This window comes from Colletotrichum karsti (assembly GCF_011947395.1).
Source record: "Colletotrichum karsti strain CkLH20 chromosome Unknown Scaffold35, whole genome shotgun sequence".
NCBI classification, from domain to species: domain Eukaryota; kingdom Fungi; phylum Ascomycota; class Sordariomycetes; order Glomerellales; family Glomerellaceae; genus Colletotrichum; species Colletotrichum karsti.
This window is the reverse complement of record NW_024065935.1, coordinates 216,172-231,794: the sequence shown is the minus strand read 5'-3', so window position 1 is coordinate 231,794 and position 15,623 is coordinate 216,172. Positions and strand designations below refer to the sequence as shown.

Here is a 15,623-nt window from a genome sequence, read left to right as displayed (position 1 = left end):
TTTGGCGGGATTGGTGATGTTTACTCGGTTCCCTTATTTGGGTACGGTCGGCGCGTCGAGGGTTCCGTCATCCGACGTTTTTCTTTGGCTCGTCGCGCTTGCTCCGTCCAGGCCCCTCCACCTTATCTTATCTCGTCGTTATCGATAAGACGGCGCCGTATCTCCATCTCCCAACTTCGATCGCCAACCACCAAAAGGACGCCCCCGAAAACTGCCGACATCGGACAGTCGCCGGACAGCTGCCACGGCGGCACATCTACAAAAACACGGGCCAGGATGCGGACGATGCCTGGCTGGTGTTGGTGATGACTGTCGGGTTCTGATGCATCGGATTGAGGGGGGCCATCTTTAGTAACATCCATGCAAGGGGGCTTTCAGCTGGGAACCCGACCAAGGTTTTGACGACATTTTATTTATACTGTATGTATGCTGGACTCAGTATGCAGCTGATTAACGTTGATCGTCGCCAATTAACAAGAAACCTGAAGAATGACTGCCCGTAGATTGGGACGCATGAAACTTGTGGTGATCTTCGCTGTCAAGTTGTCAGTGACAGCTCAGAGGTAAACAAGACAGCACAACATCGGCAACCCACCGCACCAAAGGCCGGCTCATCAACAACAACACAGCATACGTGCCGGCCGGCATCGTCAGACTTCCTCCCTTCCTCCGTCTTCCCTTCTCCCCGTCCGTCGTCCCTTGACCCCAGGGATGATGCTCCTCGGCGCTCTGACACTCGCGACCGGGACGGACCTGCATGGGTTGAGACCGCGGCGTCGAATCACAGCGGGGCCGATTTTATTCTCAGCGACTTTCCATTTTGGCCCTCCTTCCCGGCCCCCAGAACGTAAGGTAACCGACCCCGGTAAGGTAGCGCGCAGCCGCTGCCACTCGTCGCCGCCCCGCCCGCCTTCTCAGCGGCACAAGAGGAAAGGCGTGGTTGGGTTGCGAAAGTCGCATGCCGGCGCCAGCACCCTTTCGGGTTCGATGGGAGGGTCTGGAACTGCGGGACCCTCTTTCTCAGCTTTCGACGTCCTGATGTTAGTAACAGGACGAGTCAGATGTTCCGGAGGGAAACCCGTTTCATGGCAATTTGGAGGAAGGAAGAATATGTTATGTTATGACGCCTTCCTTTTTTTCTTGGTTGTCACTAAGGGAGGTTCATCGGTGCATGTACGAAAGACGTCACTCATATCGGGGTTCACGGCGTGCAATTCGGAGAGGATCGGCTTCGACTCAGCTCCGACGCAAGCCGTGGGGCCCCTTTGGACTGCCGATTCGTACCACCATTCGCCTCCCGAACTCTCGTCGTCCGGAAGAGGGATCATGCTTGGTGGCCCGGTTGGCGTCCTATCTTCTTACAGGACTGCAGGTCCCGATGTGGGGAACGTGGTGACGGAACCTTAGGCCATGAATAGCGTCCTGGTGACTCTATTGCGACTATGTAATGTTGGTGTGGGAATCAAATGGTCCGAGGAAACCGTAGCAAGAGAAAATACAGGGCCGAATGAGAGAAGAGGGTATGTGCTGCAAATACCGAGGGAATGAACGCCCCAATCCAAGTGAAAAAGCAGACCAGAAAAGCGCGGCAACAGACAGATAAGAAAATAACTCTCAATGAAACCCGTCTCGCCGCAGTAGTTCCAACTCCCCGATGATCCCCCATAAGCCCCAGGTAGTCTTGTCAAGGAAATAATAAGGCGATCCTCTCATTACGAGAGAGGAGAAATGCGAGATGTGCTGTTGCTCCTGCCCAGGCCCACGTCCATGCATTGTCCTCAAACCCGGACATGGGCTCATCCGCCGCCATAGTGCGTAAATCAAACTGATCAAAGGCTGAAGAAGAGATGTGAAGGGGGTAGGTCGTGTCCGGACGCCATGGTATAGAAACAGAAAGGGGTGTCTCGTGAGAATTCATCGGTCTAAAAACACTTCGGGCGTTGTTGTTCGTGTGGTATCGTCATGGCCGGGGCGCCGTTAATGGGGGAACATGTTGTTGACTTCCTCGTCGCTCAGAACGATCTCGTGTACGGGCTCCCGTCGGTTCTCGAGGGGTTCGTATTCGCAGTCGACGTAGGATGGCAGGAAGATTTCTGCGGTGGTCTGTCAGTCGGGAAGCGAGGATGGCTTCGGCAAGAGAGTATACACACCTGGGTTCCATGCAAAGCCTTGGCTGGAGGAGAGGTAGGAGATCTACGAGGTCATGTTAGCCCATGCACATGCCCACTTCAAAGGGCGGGGGTGGTCTTACCAGGCGGGGAGTGCCGTTTGGCTCGCCGATGTTGATGACGGTGCTTTCTTGCTTCGACAACGCCGTGCCTGACCTCAGTATTAGCGAGTGACCATAGGCTGTAGTTGTGCCGCTCCGGGCGGAGCAGGCAGACGATGCCCGGGCTCCGGAGCTCCAACCCATGGTGGAATGACATACTGAGAAGGCTGGGGCGACGTTGGTGGACCATCTTCTGCTTCTGGGCGGAAGGCGGGGATGAAGTCCGAGGCGAGCTGGAGTATGTCGAGGACGAGGAGCTGGTTGCACCGCGAACCTGAGCGGACTGGTGGTGGTGGTGACCGTAGGTTGCCGACGACGGGGTCATCGGGATCGCAATCGACGACGACATGGTGGTCTTGGGAGGAAATGGAGGTCGGTAAAGTGAGACGATAACACCAAGCGTGGTGGAAAGCGGTCTGAACGATAGAAAGAAGAAGGGAAGCACACCAGACAGTTCGTTGGTCGAGGTGGTGGAAGATCAGCGTGTTTCGGCTGAGGAGTCGAGATGTGGTGAAGAAGGAGTCAAGAATGGGAACTAGAGGTACGAGACCGAAGAACAAGTGTGCCTGTGACTGTTCGGTACAGTGCTAGGTTGACTTGCTGGGACGAGGCCTAACGAGGCATCCTCTCCTCTGAATCACGCCCACATCATCCCATAGGTAGGCAGGCCTTGGGGGTCTGATAAGAGATGGGTGACGTCTGATAGAAGGACGTATGGGCAGGTGCAGTGAGTCGCTAACAGTGGATAGCAGGAGAGACCCTCGCATCATCATGGCAGGGATCACGGCATCGTCCCCACATTACTTGGGGGAAGTACGACCCCACCAAGGCCAATCGGAGGCCGTCACTGCCTACGAGTTGGGTAACGTGCTGCAGGCACTTCGCCCTGCTCCATGCCACCTGCTCAGCCAATCAATCAATGGTGGATATTGTACGTCACGTGATGGGTCTGAGCTTCCATACGTTTCCTGACTAAGCCCGGCTGAAAGGCTGCATGCGTATCCATTGACGCCTACAGGCAAGCTAGAGCAACCAAGTAGCATCCCGAGCTTTGTAGCCAAACAACCTCGCCATCGCCAACGACACCACGCCATCCCTCACGATTTTCTTCTCGACACATCTACCTCCATTCTTCGAGTCCGCAACTTCCCGAATCGACACGTCCCGCAGCTCCCTGCTTTCCAGACACAATGGGTGACGTTTTGGTGGAAAACCCGGCCAACTTCGTCCATTCTCAGAAGAAGACGGCGCCCTCAACAATCCCCAGTATCGAGAACTTCGAGGGCATTGCTTCGGAAGGAGGTGATGACTATGCCACACTCAAGAAGCTGCAAAGGCAACTGGAGTACATCCAGCTGCAGGAGGAGTACATCAAGGATGAGCAAAGGTTGGCAGACTTGGTCGTCACCGCAGCTGTTCGTCTTGCTGATCCTGTGCCGTAGGAGTCTGAAGCGTGAGCTTGTCCGAGCTCAGGAGGAGATCAAGCGGATTCAGAGCGTGCCCCTCGTTATCGGGCAGTTTATGGAGGCCATCGACCAGAAGTGAGTCGACCCCGCGGCCAGCAGACACCTAAGCTCGAAGCTCCAGACAGCTAACCCCCAACAGCACCGGCATTGTCCAGTCATCGACCGGTTCCAACTACGTCGTCCGCATTCTCTCCACCCTCGACCGCGAGAAGCTTAAGCCTTCTTCCTCCGTCGCCCTCCACCGCCACTCCAATGCCCTCGTCGACATCCTCCCCCCCGAAGCCGATTCCTCCATCGCCATGCTTGGCGCCGACGAGAAGCCCGATGTGACATATGCCGACGTTGGTGGTCTCGACATGCAGAAGCAAGAGATCCGTGAGGCCGTCGAGCTGCCTCTGACGCACTTCGACCTGTACAAGCAGATCGGTATCGACCCCCCGCGTGGTGTTCTGCTGTACGGTCCTCCTGGTACCGGAAAGACCATGCTGGTCAAGGCCGTCGCCAACTCTACGACTGCCAACTTCATCCGCGTCGTCGGTTCCGAGTTCGTCCAGAAGTACCTCGGTGAGGGTCCCCGTATGGTCCGCGACGTCTTCCGCATGGCTCGCGAGAACGCCCCCGCCATCATCTTCATCGACGAGATCGACGCCATCGCGACGAAGCGTTTCGACGCGCAGACCGGTGCCGATCGTGAGGTCCAGCGTATCCTCCTCGAACTCCTCAACCAGATGGACGGTTTCGACCAGACCGCCAACGTCAAGGTCATCATGGCCACCAACCGTGCCGACACCCTCGACCCCGCTCTTCTCCGTCCCGGTCGTCTCGACCGAAAGATCGAGTTCCCCAGTCTGCGTGACCGCCGCGAGCGCCGACTCATCTTCTCCACCATCGCCAGCAAGATGTCCCTCGCCCCCGAGGTCGACCTCGACTCGCTGATCGTGCGCAACGACCCCTTGAGCGGTGCCGTTATCGCCGCCATCATGCAGGAGGCCGGTCTCCGCGCCGTGCGCAAGAACCGCTACAACATCATCCAAAGCGATCTGGAGGACGCCTACTCAAGCCAGGTCAAGGGCACGAGCGACGAGAACAAGTTTGACTTCTACAAATAAACGACGGGTTACGAATCACGGACGAGTCGAAGGCGGAGGAGGAACGAACCAGTCGCTGCAAGGCCGGCGATGTAATGAGACGGACATGGCCGGCAGATCGGGACGGAGCAGGAATAGACCACACTTTTGTTTTCACCAATGGCTTCGGGGGAACGAGGCCCGGCGTCGCGTTGTACAATATTCCTGATAAACAAAGCTGCGTTGCCACATGCGTACCGTGCTGCCGTGAAGACTTGGAATCCTTGTGCCTGACTATCCCAAATGTCATCAAAACACTGACCATTACAATAATAATAATAGGATCTGCCAGAAGCGCGAGCGCCACCTGAGCACCAGCCACGACAAACCCGAAACCGAACCCGCCATGTCAATTCCCCGGCCCGAAGTCGCAAATAGACCGAGAGCAAACGAACCTGCGTCGCGAACCCTCTTCCATCTCGTTAGCTCACATCGTGTGTAAGTGTATACCTCCCCTCCATCCACCCTCACCTAGAAACACAGACAAACATCTGGAGTTATTGGAGTAGTTCAGGACATTATATTCATTCAACCACCTGATTCCCCGTTCTAAACTTTTTCCCTTATCCCGAATTTTTCATTCCCTTACTTCCATGCCCGTTTTGAAGAACCTGTGTTTCAGATGCATTTTCCCCGCCGTGGCCTAGAAGCCGGTTTTGTTTCTTGTCTAATAACAATAAAGATACATCTTCGGGGCAAACAGGGTTGTTACAGATGGAAGTGAAAAAAAAAACCGTGAATCATGACGAGTCCCAGCCGGAATAGAGAGACGAAAGGTGATCTATCAAAATTCCATGAAACAGACAGAAAAGACCAGAACTAGCTGGGATGTTCCTCCCGTAGTGAAAACGCTTGTAAAAAGGCAGAAACCGTCGCTGATGCAGAAAACAAATAGGTCGTGGGACCGCAGATGTGTGGTGTGGTCCTTGGTTTCTCGATGAGGGTGTTTGTTGTTGGGTATATCCGTCTTTCCTTGCTCCTCCCCGTCTCCACTCTCTCCTGTCCGTTCCGAGCAGTGGTGTTAAGGTAATTAGGCATTATCATTACCCATTACCGCTTTCTTTTGATATATCGTAACCTCCCCGTAGCCCGAAGCGCGTAGTGCGGAGTGGCTGTTTTGGGTGTTTTGTGTGTGCCTGACCAGGCAGGCGAACGTGGGTGGCATTTGACATGCCTGGGTATCTCTTTCTCTCCTCTTGTCTCTCCACCCTTGCGATCATGGGTATAGGTCCATGATCGATATCGTAAAACGTATGTACAGCCACGGCGCGCGTGACTTACGAGCTCAGAACGACGCCGAGCTCCAGCATGAGCTTGACGAACTTGGCGTGCAGCTCGATGAAGAAGTCGGGCATGCCGACGAGCTCGGCGAGGCCGCGCGCTCTAAGCGACACCCCGCCGGGCCCGCCGCCCATCCGCCTCGTGAAGCCGCCGCCGCCCGTGAGGAAGCTGCTGCCGCCGCGGTCCGGGCCCTCCCTCTCGTGCGCCGCGCTCATGGGCGGGTACGTGCTGTGGTGCTGCATTCCCCCTGCTCCGCCTCCTCCTCCGATGGGGCTGGCGGCCTCGGCGACCCTCTCGGCCTCGGCCTCGGCGAGCTTCTGAATCCAGGCGGCGAGGTCGCGGAAGGCGGCGGCCATGAAGCCGAAGGTCTTCATGGCGAGGCGCTCCTTGTGGGTGCTCAGGGCGAGGAAGGCGTAGACGCGCTTGTGGCCGCGGGCGTGCATGTCGGGTATGCGGAAGATGTAGGCGGTGGTGTAGCCGTTCATGGGGTCGCCGAAGAAGATGGGCCCGCCGGAGGCGGCTGAGCCGGCGCTGTGGGTTGTGACGAAGGCGGGCATGGTGCTCGACTGCGGGGAGGCGCTCGGGGTGGGATTCGCCGGCGCGCGGGGGAGGGTTTCGAGGGAGAGGGTTCGGAGGCAGGAGGATCGCACGATCGAGAAGGAGGAGGGTATCAACGGCTCGTGGGTGGAGGTGTAGTCGAGGTAGTGGGTGTGTCCGGCGTTTCTTCCCGACGACATGCTTGATCTTGTCGTGGTCGAGCCGGTCGCTCTCCGATGCGCTCGCTCGGGGTGTCCTTCGCTGTCGGTGTCGCTGGCGGAGGACGCCTGTGATGTCGGAGGCGATGTTTGGCCGTACACTCTGGCGTAGGGCGCGCGGGTGCGTAATGTCGGGCCCCGCTCGGCTTTGAAGTCGTTCTTGTCCTTCGCACCCTGTCGCTGCGGGAGCGTCAACGCGCAGTTCTCGCAGGGGCCGGCGCGCTTGGTGACGTATTCGTCGTAGGTTCGGCGGAAACTCGAGTCTCGTCGCGGTTGCTGTTGCTCCGATATCCGGCGGGGACTGTCTGGTGGGGTCTCGATGGCGGAGGGCGACAGAGGGGAAGCCGGTGATGCGGTGGCGGATGCGCGCAGCACGGCGGCGCGGGCGGTTTGGGCCTCGTTCTCCGAAGCTGGTAATGAAGAACTCCGGTGGGAATTCAGATGCATCTTGCGGAGGGCGTCCGACATGGCGACGGTCTGGTTCAGCGACGAGGTGGCCGCAGTTGGGGCGCTTGTCCGGGGTCGGAGTTGGTCCTGATCGGCATAGTTGGCGGCGCCATCTTCGAAGCATGTCGTGCATGGGACGGGCAAGCCTTCGGTGACCATAAGCGGGGTCGGGCCATGTTGGTCACAGTAGTGAGCGAGGCATAGCTGGACACCAGTCATTAGCGACAACGCATTCGGAGGTTGCTGCATTTCGGTGGTATCGCGAGGTGTAGCGAAAGTGTCCTCGAAAGACGGGACACGCATCGTGAGGAGGAAGGCAACGGGAGAGTACAGCGGTCTTTTGTCACTGACGGGAAGGGCAGTGCCAGTGACGAAAGGGTGGCGCGCTGTATTCCGAGAAGAAAGGGGACAATTCAAAGGACGAAGGCAGCCATGACGAAGACTAAGCTGGGGGGCCGTCGCAGCAGCTTATACAAAGACTGGAGTCCGGAGCTTTGGAAAGCCACGATGTTGGGCAGGAATGGGCGAGTCGTGGCATGCGACCGTGGGTAGAGTTATATGTGTAAGAGGCAGGGGACTGCGAGGAAGCGCAAGGAGGCCATGGCGGCGCAGTCTCCCTTTCTTATGGGAACTCTGAAGGGGGGGTCTGGGAGTGATTTGAATGGGAAATGGGGGAGGACAAGAAATGGGATGGGAATACAGATGGTGCTGCGTAAGGTGCTGCATCTGCATCTGCGTCTGCGTTGCGCCTGGGCAAGGAAAGGAAAGGTAAGGCAAAGACAAGACAAGGGAAGGGAAGGGGGTGAGCTAATTAGGGGACGAGGATTTCGAACCTGGGAACATGGGAGCATGGGAGCAGATAGGACGGACGAGATGAGGAAGTTGGGCAAGGTGAAGGCCGGTTGCAACAGGCCGGGCCCCGGTCGTGGGGTGGGAGGGGGAAGGCTTCCTGATTGCCGGTGTCTCGTGTCTGGCTCTCGTCTGAGTGTCTGGGAGGACGGGGAAGACGGAGAAGAGGACGCGGATGGGGATGCGCACTGAACACTGGATTGAGGTGATATGCGGGAAGCGGTGAGGCGGTGAGCGAGCGGCTCTCGTCGTGGTGCAGTGCGAGTCTTCGTCTGCCAATTACACGACCAACGGGGCAAGGTTTGGACACGGCCGGGGACAGCAGGCTGCAATCGAGATTGGCTGCGCGAGGGAAGCAACGTGAAAGCTTGCAACTTTGCAGCCGGAGTCGACTTGACTTGACTTGACGTTGGGGTGTTCGAATCCAGGCCAGACCGGCCCCAGGGTAACAGTGAGAGTGACAGTGACAGCGACAGCGACAGGAGACGAGACGGGGAGAGGAATAAGGAATGTAAGATAACTCACTATGGATGTCATGACGTATTCCCTCCCCAGCCTAATCCGGGTGCTTGTTGATTGTTTCGCCAATGACGAGGAGAGCGCAATCAAAGCCCAAGGGGGGGAAGAGAAAAGAAAAGAGTGGTTGTGATGGGAAACGACGGCAAGGATGTTTGCGCCTTGTCGTTTATTTGCTGGTCCCTTCTTTTTTGCGACGACTCGGGATCGCGGGACGACGGTCGATGACGGCAGAGGCGAGGTGTGAGGAAACCACGATAAAAAGAAATTAAAGTGGTGTTGAGTGAGATATGGATGTGAAGATAATAATAAGGTGTGTTTATGGTGTGTGGGTGAGAGTAAGAGTGAGAGTGAGAGTGAGTGAGAGAGTATTACTCTGTATTGTCGGCAAGTTCGAGTAAGTGGGCGTGGATGAATAAGTGGGTGTGGTGCGGATGCAGCAGTTAGCAGTTAGCAGCAGGTGTGATGCTATGCGATGCGAGGCCGAGAAAAGGACGACGACGAGGACCGACGGGAGGACGCTGAGCGTGGAAAGTCCCGGCCGGAAACGACGAGTCGAGTCGATTCGATTCGATGCTGCTGATGCTGATCCAATGGCTCTGGTTCTGGCCGGCTTGGGATTGGGATGATGGCTGGTGGTGGTTGGTTGATGTATTTCGGTGGTAACGCAATGTGGTAAGCTAAGGTGACAAGCAGCCGTGACTGAGGCGATTTCTTAGCACCAACGGCGGGAGGAATAAGACAGACGCTGCCTGTGCTGCAGTAGTGACGGATCTGAGACTGAAAGATGGTCGGAAAGTGAGGGAGACGAGAGAATGGAAGTGACGAGGTGTTGACAATCACAATGACACGGGCACTAGTAATAAATCAACGCTGAGTGGCTGACTTGGGGATGAAGAGGAGGCAAAAGAACCTCAACGGACAGTCGTCTCGTGGACCGCAATAAGGTAATAGTTTACTTTTTTCTAAGTTGCCATGGGTAAATGGTAATTGTAAGCCCAACCAACCGGGGGTCGGAGAAAAACGCCCAAGAACGTTTTTCCCGTCACCAAGACATCGTCAAGGCTTCATCCTTTTTTTTTCTTTCTGCTTTCTGTGCCCCCTCTCCCCTCCACCGTCCCCCTCTTGAACCAGGTCCGCCATGAGAACGGAGCGCTGGGACTTGGGGTCGGCGGACAGAGGAACACCTTTGGCTCGACGGGATTGGGCGCGCAGCTGGGGCGCTGAGACCCGGGACCGGGACATGGAGACCTGGGTCTGGCACTCGGGAATGGGAACGAGAGCAGCAAATTGGGAAAACACCAAAAAGACTCCAAAGTCACTGGCCACTGGCCCCAAGCCTCCAGACGGCGGGTTTTAGGGCCCGGGAGACGTGGGACGACCTGGACGACGGGGCCGGGCTGTTGACTCGCTCTAGACCTCACGACTCCACCGTTCCAAGGTTCCACGTCCACGGGCCACGCCCACGATGGCTGTGGGTATTTTTTTCCTGTTGTTTTTCTTTGCAGCTTTTCTGAGACTCGTTGTCGTTAAATGTCGGTGGGGACCGCAGTGCAGCCGACTGGATGCATGATGCCAGTGAGGAACGGTGTTTTGATGGGGACGACGATGTTTTTTGTAGGTAAACAGTTCCCTCTGTAGCGGCGCGCTAGGATGGAAAGGAGATTCGCAGCGGAGCACCCGTTCGTATCTGGCCTGGCATGAACGGTATTCGTACTTTGTAAGGTAGGTGATGAGTGTTCGTACAGTTGGGGGCTGCAGCAGTGCGAAAAGCTAGTGCCGCCATTGCCATTGATGCTTCACTTCCGTACATGGCGAGGCAACGGAAGGTTTCCAGGTTCGTACTTTGCAGAGACGGAAACACTAGAGGTGTTAGATGGGACGGATGATTGGAGCCGCGGTGGAGGAGGGTTCGAAGGGGCTCAGTGGAGGGTTCGAGGCAGCCGAGTGGCGGAATCTGCAAAGGTGCGTTTTGGAGGCCGTTCGAGATTGAGTTGGGATTGTCGATACGACGATCGTATGCTCCATCCTGTAAGGTGCTTTCGTCAGTCATCTTTCTGTTATTCGTGCGGTTCATTCGGGACCAACAATGGAAGATGGATAATTCCGTTTTCGTACCTTAGGAATGGGTACTCAGTACGGCAGAACAAGTGTCTTGTCGGAAACCACGCGGCACAGTCCAGGATGCGGCATGTCGAGTTCCAAGTTGCTCCGAATAACGGCCCATTCTCGCGGTGCAGCTTTCTTTTTTCTGTTGCCCGACAAACCAGCAGAGAACGCCTCCGACGCAACCGCAGCCGTCCCCTGTCGGAGGAAGAAGCAGTGCTGCACTGGACATTCCAAGAGCCAGGATTGAGATGCCGGGATGGGACGTGACGTGACGAAAGAGAAGGAAGGAAGAATTGATTGGGGGGGGGGGGGGGGTGTGCCTGGTGATCGTCCACACCTTCCAGAAGTTTTCCGTTTGGTGGGCCCCGTTAAAAGAGGGTCAGGAACAGGAAGGTACATCCGAGTTGCACATCGAACTAAACTGCTCGAGGAGGAAGTCGGGAATGGAATGCTCTTTCCGCCGTTATTGATGGATTTCCATGAATCTAGGAAGATGCGATTCTGCCATTATTTGCTCAAGAATACGTCAACCGAATTCAAATGTTTGCTATCTATTTACCTCCTAAAGACTCAAACCGAAGTGCCTCGGCGGCCTTGGCGAAACGTGAGCGACATGCAAAGTGTCGCTAATCGGCCCAGCATGCAAAGAAAGGGGGTTCAAGGTCCAAGATGGGTCTTTTGAGCGGTGGACAAGACGTCAACAATGGAACTGCCAACGTGGTCGAGTCTATTTCAGGTTCGTTCGGTTTCGGCTGTTGGGCTCGGTATCCTTTCCATCCTGCTGCAGCCTCGACCACGACTTTCAAGTTCCACGTTCGAGTTCGTGGCAGACTGAATCGAGGCCAGCTCTCAACATTGGCTCACACTTTACAACTCACGATACTCGGCGTCTGCGTTATAAACCCGGACGCACTGAATCCTAGCGTCGTCCTCGTGATGTGTGGTCTCATCTTAAGATGCACTGCTCCTTCCCTCTCCCTAGGGTAGCTCCTATAAAAAAGCCTAATAGTTATTTAACTCTTATATTAACTATAAATTAGTATTAAACCTCTACTTATTTATTTACTCCTTTATTATTATAATATAGCTATATCTCCTCTATATTTTATTATAATTTTTAATATTTTTCTCCCCCTTTCTATTAATCTTTTCTTAAGGAGTTAATAAATAACAAGATATTAAGGATAATATTCTTATATTTAATATAGGTTTATATATAGATATAGCTAATAAAATAGTAGTTATACTACTTATTACTAGCTTAAAGGTAGTAATATATAGCTAATAGGATATTATAAACTAGCTAATTAGTAATATAGTAAATAGTAATAATAATCTTTTAGAGCTATATATTATAGAGGAAAAGTTATATTAATTTACCTTTAAAATAATAGGACTTTTAGATCTTAATACTTTTATTTTTAAAAAAGAGCTTAAATTAATATATATATTATTTAGCTATTACTAAGGGGTTATAGCTATTTTTAAAGTTCTTATAGAGAATATAAACTATTTTTATTATAATAATAATAAATATTATCTTAAAATAAAGATTAAAGAGGAAGAGAAATAAAAGAGAAAGAGTTTAATTTATTTTTACTACTTAATAACTCTATTAAATAGAGTATAAAGACCTTAATAGTTAAAGCTATTTATAACTACCTTTTAAGTAAACTTTATACTTAAAGTTTATATTACTTTAGATTTACTTTATAAGTTAAGTAGAGTAATTCTATTTTTATATATAGTATTAGGAATAATATTAATTTTATTACTAAATTAGGTTAGAATATTAGTTATATAGCGTATAAATGCGCTTTGCTTATATACCTTAGCTCCTTCCCTCTCTAGTTTATGCGTCGTCTGGGGTTGGTGTGAGTTTCTGTGAGTGTCATTTCCAATTGGGAAGGAGGGGATGAGGGACGACGGCTGAGGTTAGGTAATGTGGGGCTCTGCTCTGCGCTTTCCTTCCTCTCAGCTGAATAACAACCTGGAAGGTACGTTCCTCTAAATGCCGAATTTCAGAAAGCACACCTGATGCGTCGCTTCCTGATGCAGCTGCAATCCACGAGGCGGGAGCAAGTGCACGCAGGACGCAGAACGCAGGCGCAACCAAGTGCATCGCATCACGCCTTCCACGTCCATGTCCACTTCCACGCCGGCTCGGGCTTCGGCTTCGGCGGTCTGGCTTGCAGCCCGTTGACCCAACTCCTACCTACTGTACACCCATGATCTAGCTAATCCCGTCCTTACCTTAGCCCACCTGTCATTGTCATGGTCCCCCAAAAAAACACATTTCTATTGTCAATCCAAGACCCTGAACGGGAACTTAACACAAGACAACGACAGCCCTGCTTTCGCCTCGCTGCAACATCGGAAACAACACCGGCGGTAACATGAACTACCGCCTTCTATCCTTGACTCGTGACTCGCTCACCAACAAAAGGACATGAGAGATCAACACTTACGTATCAAAACACCAGACGAAAGAGGGACGAGACCACCCAACGAGGCCGATGCCTGCCTCAAAACTCAATCCCTTCTTTTTCACACACCGTGCCTCGTCATCCCAAGAAAACAACAACATCAAAAGCATGTGATTGTTTTGCTCGGAACCCGGCCTCACTGACCGACTGACTCTTCACTTTCTGCCCTGACCCGGTCCAGACTCGGATCACCCATGGAAACAAAAACATCCTCACGTCGCCGAAGCTGTTCGACGACGAGAAACCAAGACTGACAATGACAGCACCACCACGCAGCGATCCAGCTTCCTCGCTTCCAAATTATTCCTGTCCATGGAACCAACTCATACGTCGGCCCGGTTTGCCCTGTCCCACCATCAAACAGCCCGTCCTTCGACCCTTGGCTGCCAGCATTCACCTCGTCTCCATCGACGGCGGTCACGAACTGCACCGCATCAGAATGTCGTCTGGTTGAGCTCACCGACCGCTCGCAAAGGAAGCAGTCCGCGTCACAAGCCAACGCCCAGACCTCACGGCGTCAGGCACAGCTGTCAGTTCCCTGGAATTGCCTTTCCCCGGATCAGATTCCCTTCGCTGCCGGACAAGTCAGAGTTCTGCTGCTTATCTCTCCTTCATGCTTTGCGCACTCCGCAAATCAAATCACTGCAGCTATGACAACAGACGACCAACTCAACGCCCTGGGCCTCATTTCGTCCATCTCACCGCCAGACTCAATCTCGACGCCAGCTGTCCGACTCCGAGACACATCGACCATTCGACTTTCCGTCACAGACTGCGACCTCTACCGCTCTGAAGTTCCATCATCCCTGCCTGATGGAGCCTCGCCCTCCTCTTGTCCCAATCCAGCCTCGCTTACATTCTCAACTGCCGTCCGTTGAGCCAAGTCACTACACCACAAAAAAAAAGGCATCCACACACATTATCGCAAGTCTGCGCTGTCATCCACGCCAAAGTTTGCGCCAAACTTGAAAGACGCCTTCGCCGTCTGGGGGAAGCAACCCTCGTCCCTGTCGTGGTGGTGAGGACTGACTCTCACCCTGCTCCACGACGGAGACGCTTATCCCAACTGAGTTCAAGCTCGTGAAGTCGTCGCTCGGGGAGAATTTCGTCGTCGACCCGAACTTGGTGGAATTAAAAAAGACTTTTGACAGGCATCGTCACTTGCCAGAGCTTACACCGCGCCCGGGCACTCATCCAAGTTCGCTATTACTTTTCTTTCCATTGCTTGGGCCTTCCAACGCCCGCACATGAGTTGCAGACAAGCTGTTCGTCCAGGGCAATTACACACAGGCACACCGGCATCTGCGTCGCGTAATACAACGATTCGACGCGGTATGATGCAGCCACTCGCATGCCATGCCCTAGATCCTGGACGGAGACGAAGGAACAGTCGGCGAAGGTCTCCAAATGAAAGACCCTCTCCCTGAACCTCACCGCAACCCTGCAGCCTTTGATGCGCCTCTACCATGTGCCAGGCCCACGTTTCGGTCAAGCCAACCGGCCGCTTGATGCCAACGGCAGACGGCGGAAAACGCACAGACGTGGTCGATGCCACATTAGACCACGGCGATGCATTCGATTCGACGTCAACTTGCACATGACAATGGCATCATACTCCGAATCACCAGCCTAATTAGCCCCCTTCAACGCCGAGGCGGACAGGCTCTCAGAGCTCGCAGCGGCGCGTATTGGCTGATATGTGGCAGCCTGGACGACGGCCTACTGCACCCTCAAACTCCAACCCGAACTCCAATCCGCCCGCCCGCTGCTGGTGAATCCGGGGTTAATCGACGGGCCCCTCATTTGCTGGTTCATCTCGTCTCCGTCCCCTGCCTGTCGTGCTGAGTTGCGCTGCACCTCGCTTCAGCAATCCGAACTGCCCCGTGCTCTACTGCCGTGTAACGACGGCACAGCAAGACACCGCAGCCAACTCAATACTTTGAGCGGTCTCTCATGCACTAAAGACGTTTTTCAGTCACACAAGCGTCATAAGAATGACGAGCATTTCGCGAATATTTCCACGGCAGTCACGGCGCTTGCGGAAGTCGGCGGCACGCCATGTAGTAATCCCAACGTTGGACCAAAGGCTGGCCAAAATCCGGGGAGGACGACCGCTGCCCACCCTGCCACGAGGCCGAAGTCTTTAATCACATCTCGTTCATCGCCGGATTCAATATGTGAGAGCCAACCCCAGACTACCAAGACCGGCCGGCCCCCAATTAGCCGCGCCGGTCCGACATACCACATCGAGTGCCCATCACATCAGATCATCCAAACCCCCTTCATCTCATCTTTCCCCCTTTCGCCCATCGAGCACG

General features: G+C 54.1%; 3 protein-coding genes across 3 annotated transcripts; 1 reads left to right on the top strand and 2 right to left on the bottom strand.

The window, feature by feature from the left end:
* Positions 1-1,977: 1,977 nt before the first annotated feature.
* CkaCkLH20_09672 (uncharacterized protein) lies at positions 1,978-2,618 on the bottom strand (the record flags this gene model as incomplete). The annotated part of the gene is made up of 4 exons (XM_038892387.1): positions 1,978-2,093; positions 2,151-2,193; positions 2,252-2,319; positions 2,429-2,618. 4 exons carry the CDS (start codon positions 2,616-2,618, stop codon positions 1,978-1,980), a joined length of 417 nt encoding a protein of 138 aa, XP_038742270.1.
* An 841-nt stretch (positions 2,619-3,459) lies between these two features.
* On the top strand, positions 3,460-4,844 carry CkaCkLH20_09671 (26s protease regulatory subunit 6b; the record flags this gene model as incomplete). The annotated part of the gene is made up of 3 exons (XM_038892386.1): positions 3,460-3,656; positions 3,712-3,810; positions 3,875-4,844. 3 exons carry the CDS (start codon positions 3,460-3,462, stop codon positions 4,842-4,844), a joined length of 1,266 nt encoding a protein of 421 aa, XP_038742269.1.
* Positions 4,845-6,139: 1,295 nt separating this feature from the next.
* CkaCkLH20_09670 (uncharacterized protein) lies at positions 6,140-7,648 on the bottom strand (the record flags this gene model as incomplete). Its single annotated transcript, XM_038892385.1, has 1 exon — positions 6,140-7,648. The coding sequence occupies one exon, from the start codon at positions 7,646-7,648 to the stop codon at positions 6,140-6,142; it is 1,509 nt and encodes a 502-aa protein (XP_038742268.1).
* Positions 7,649-15,623: the final 7,975 nt, after the last annotated feature.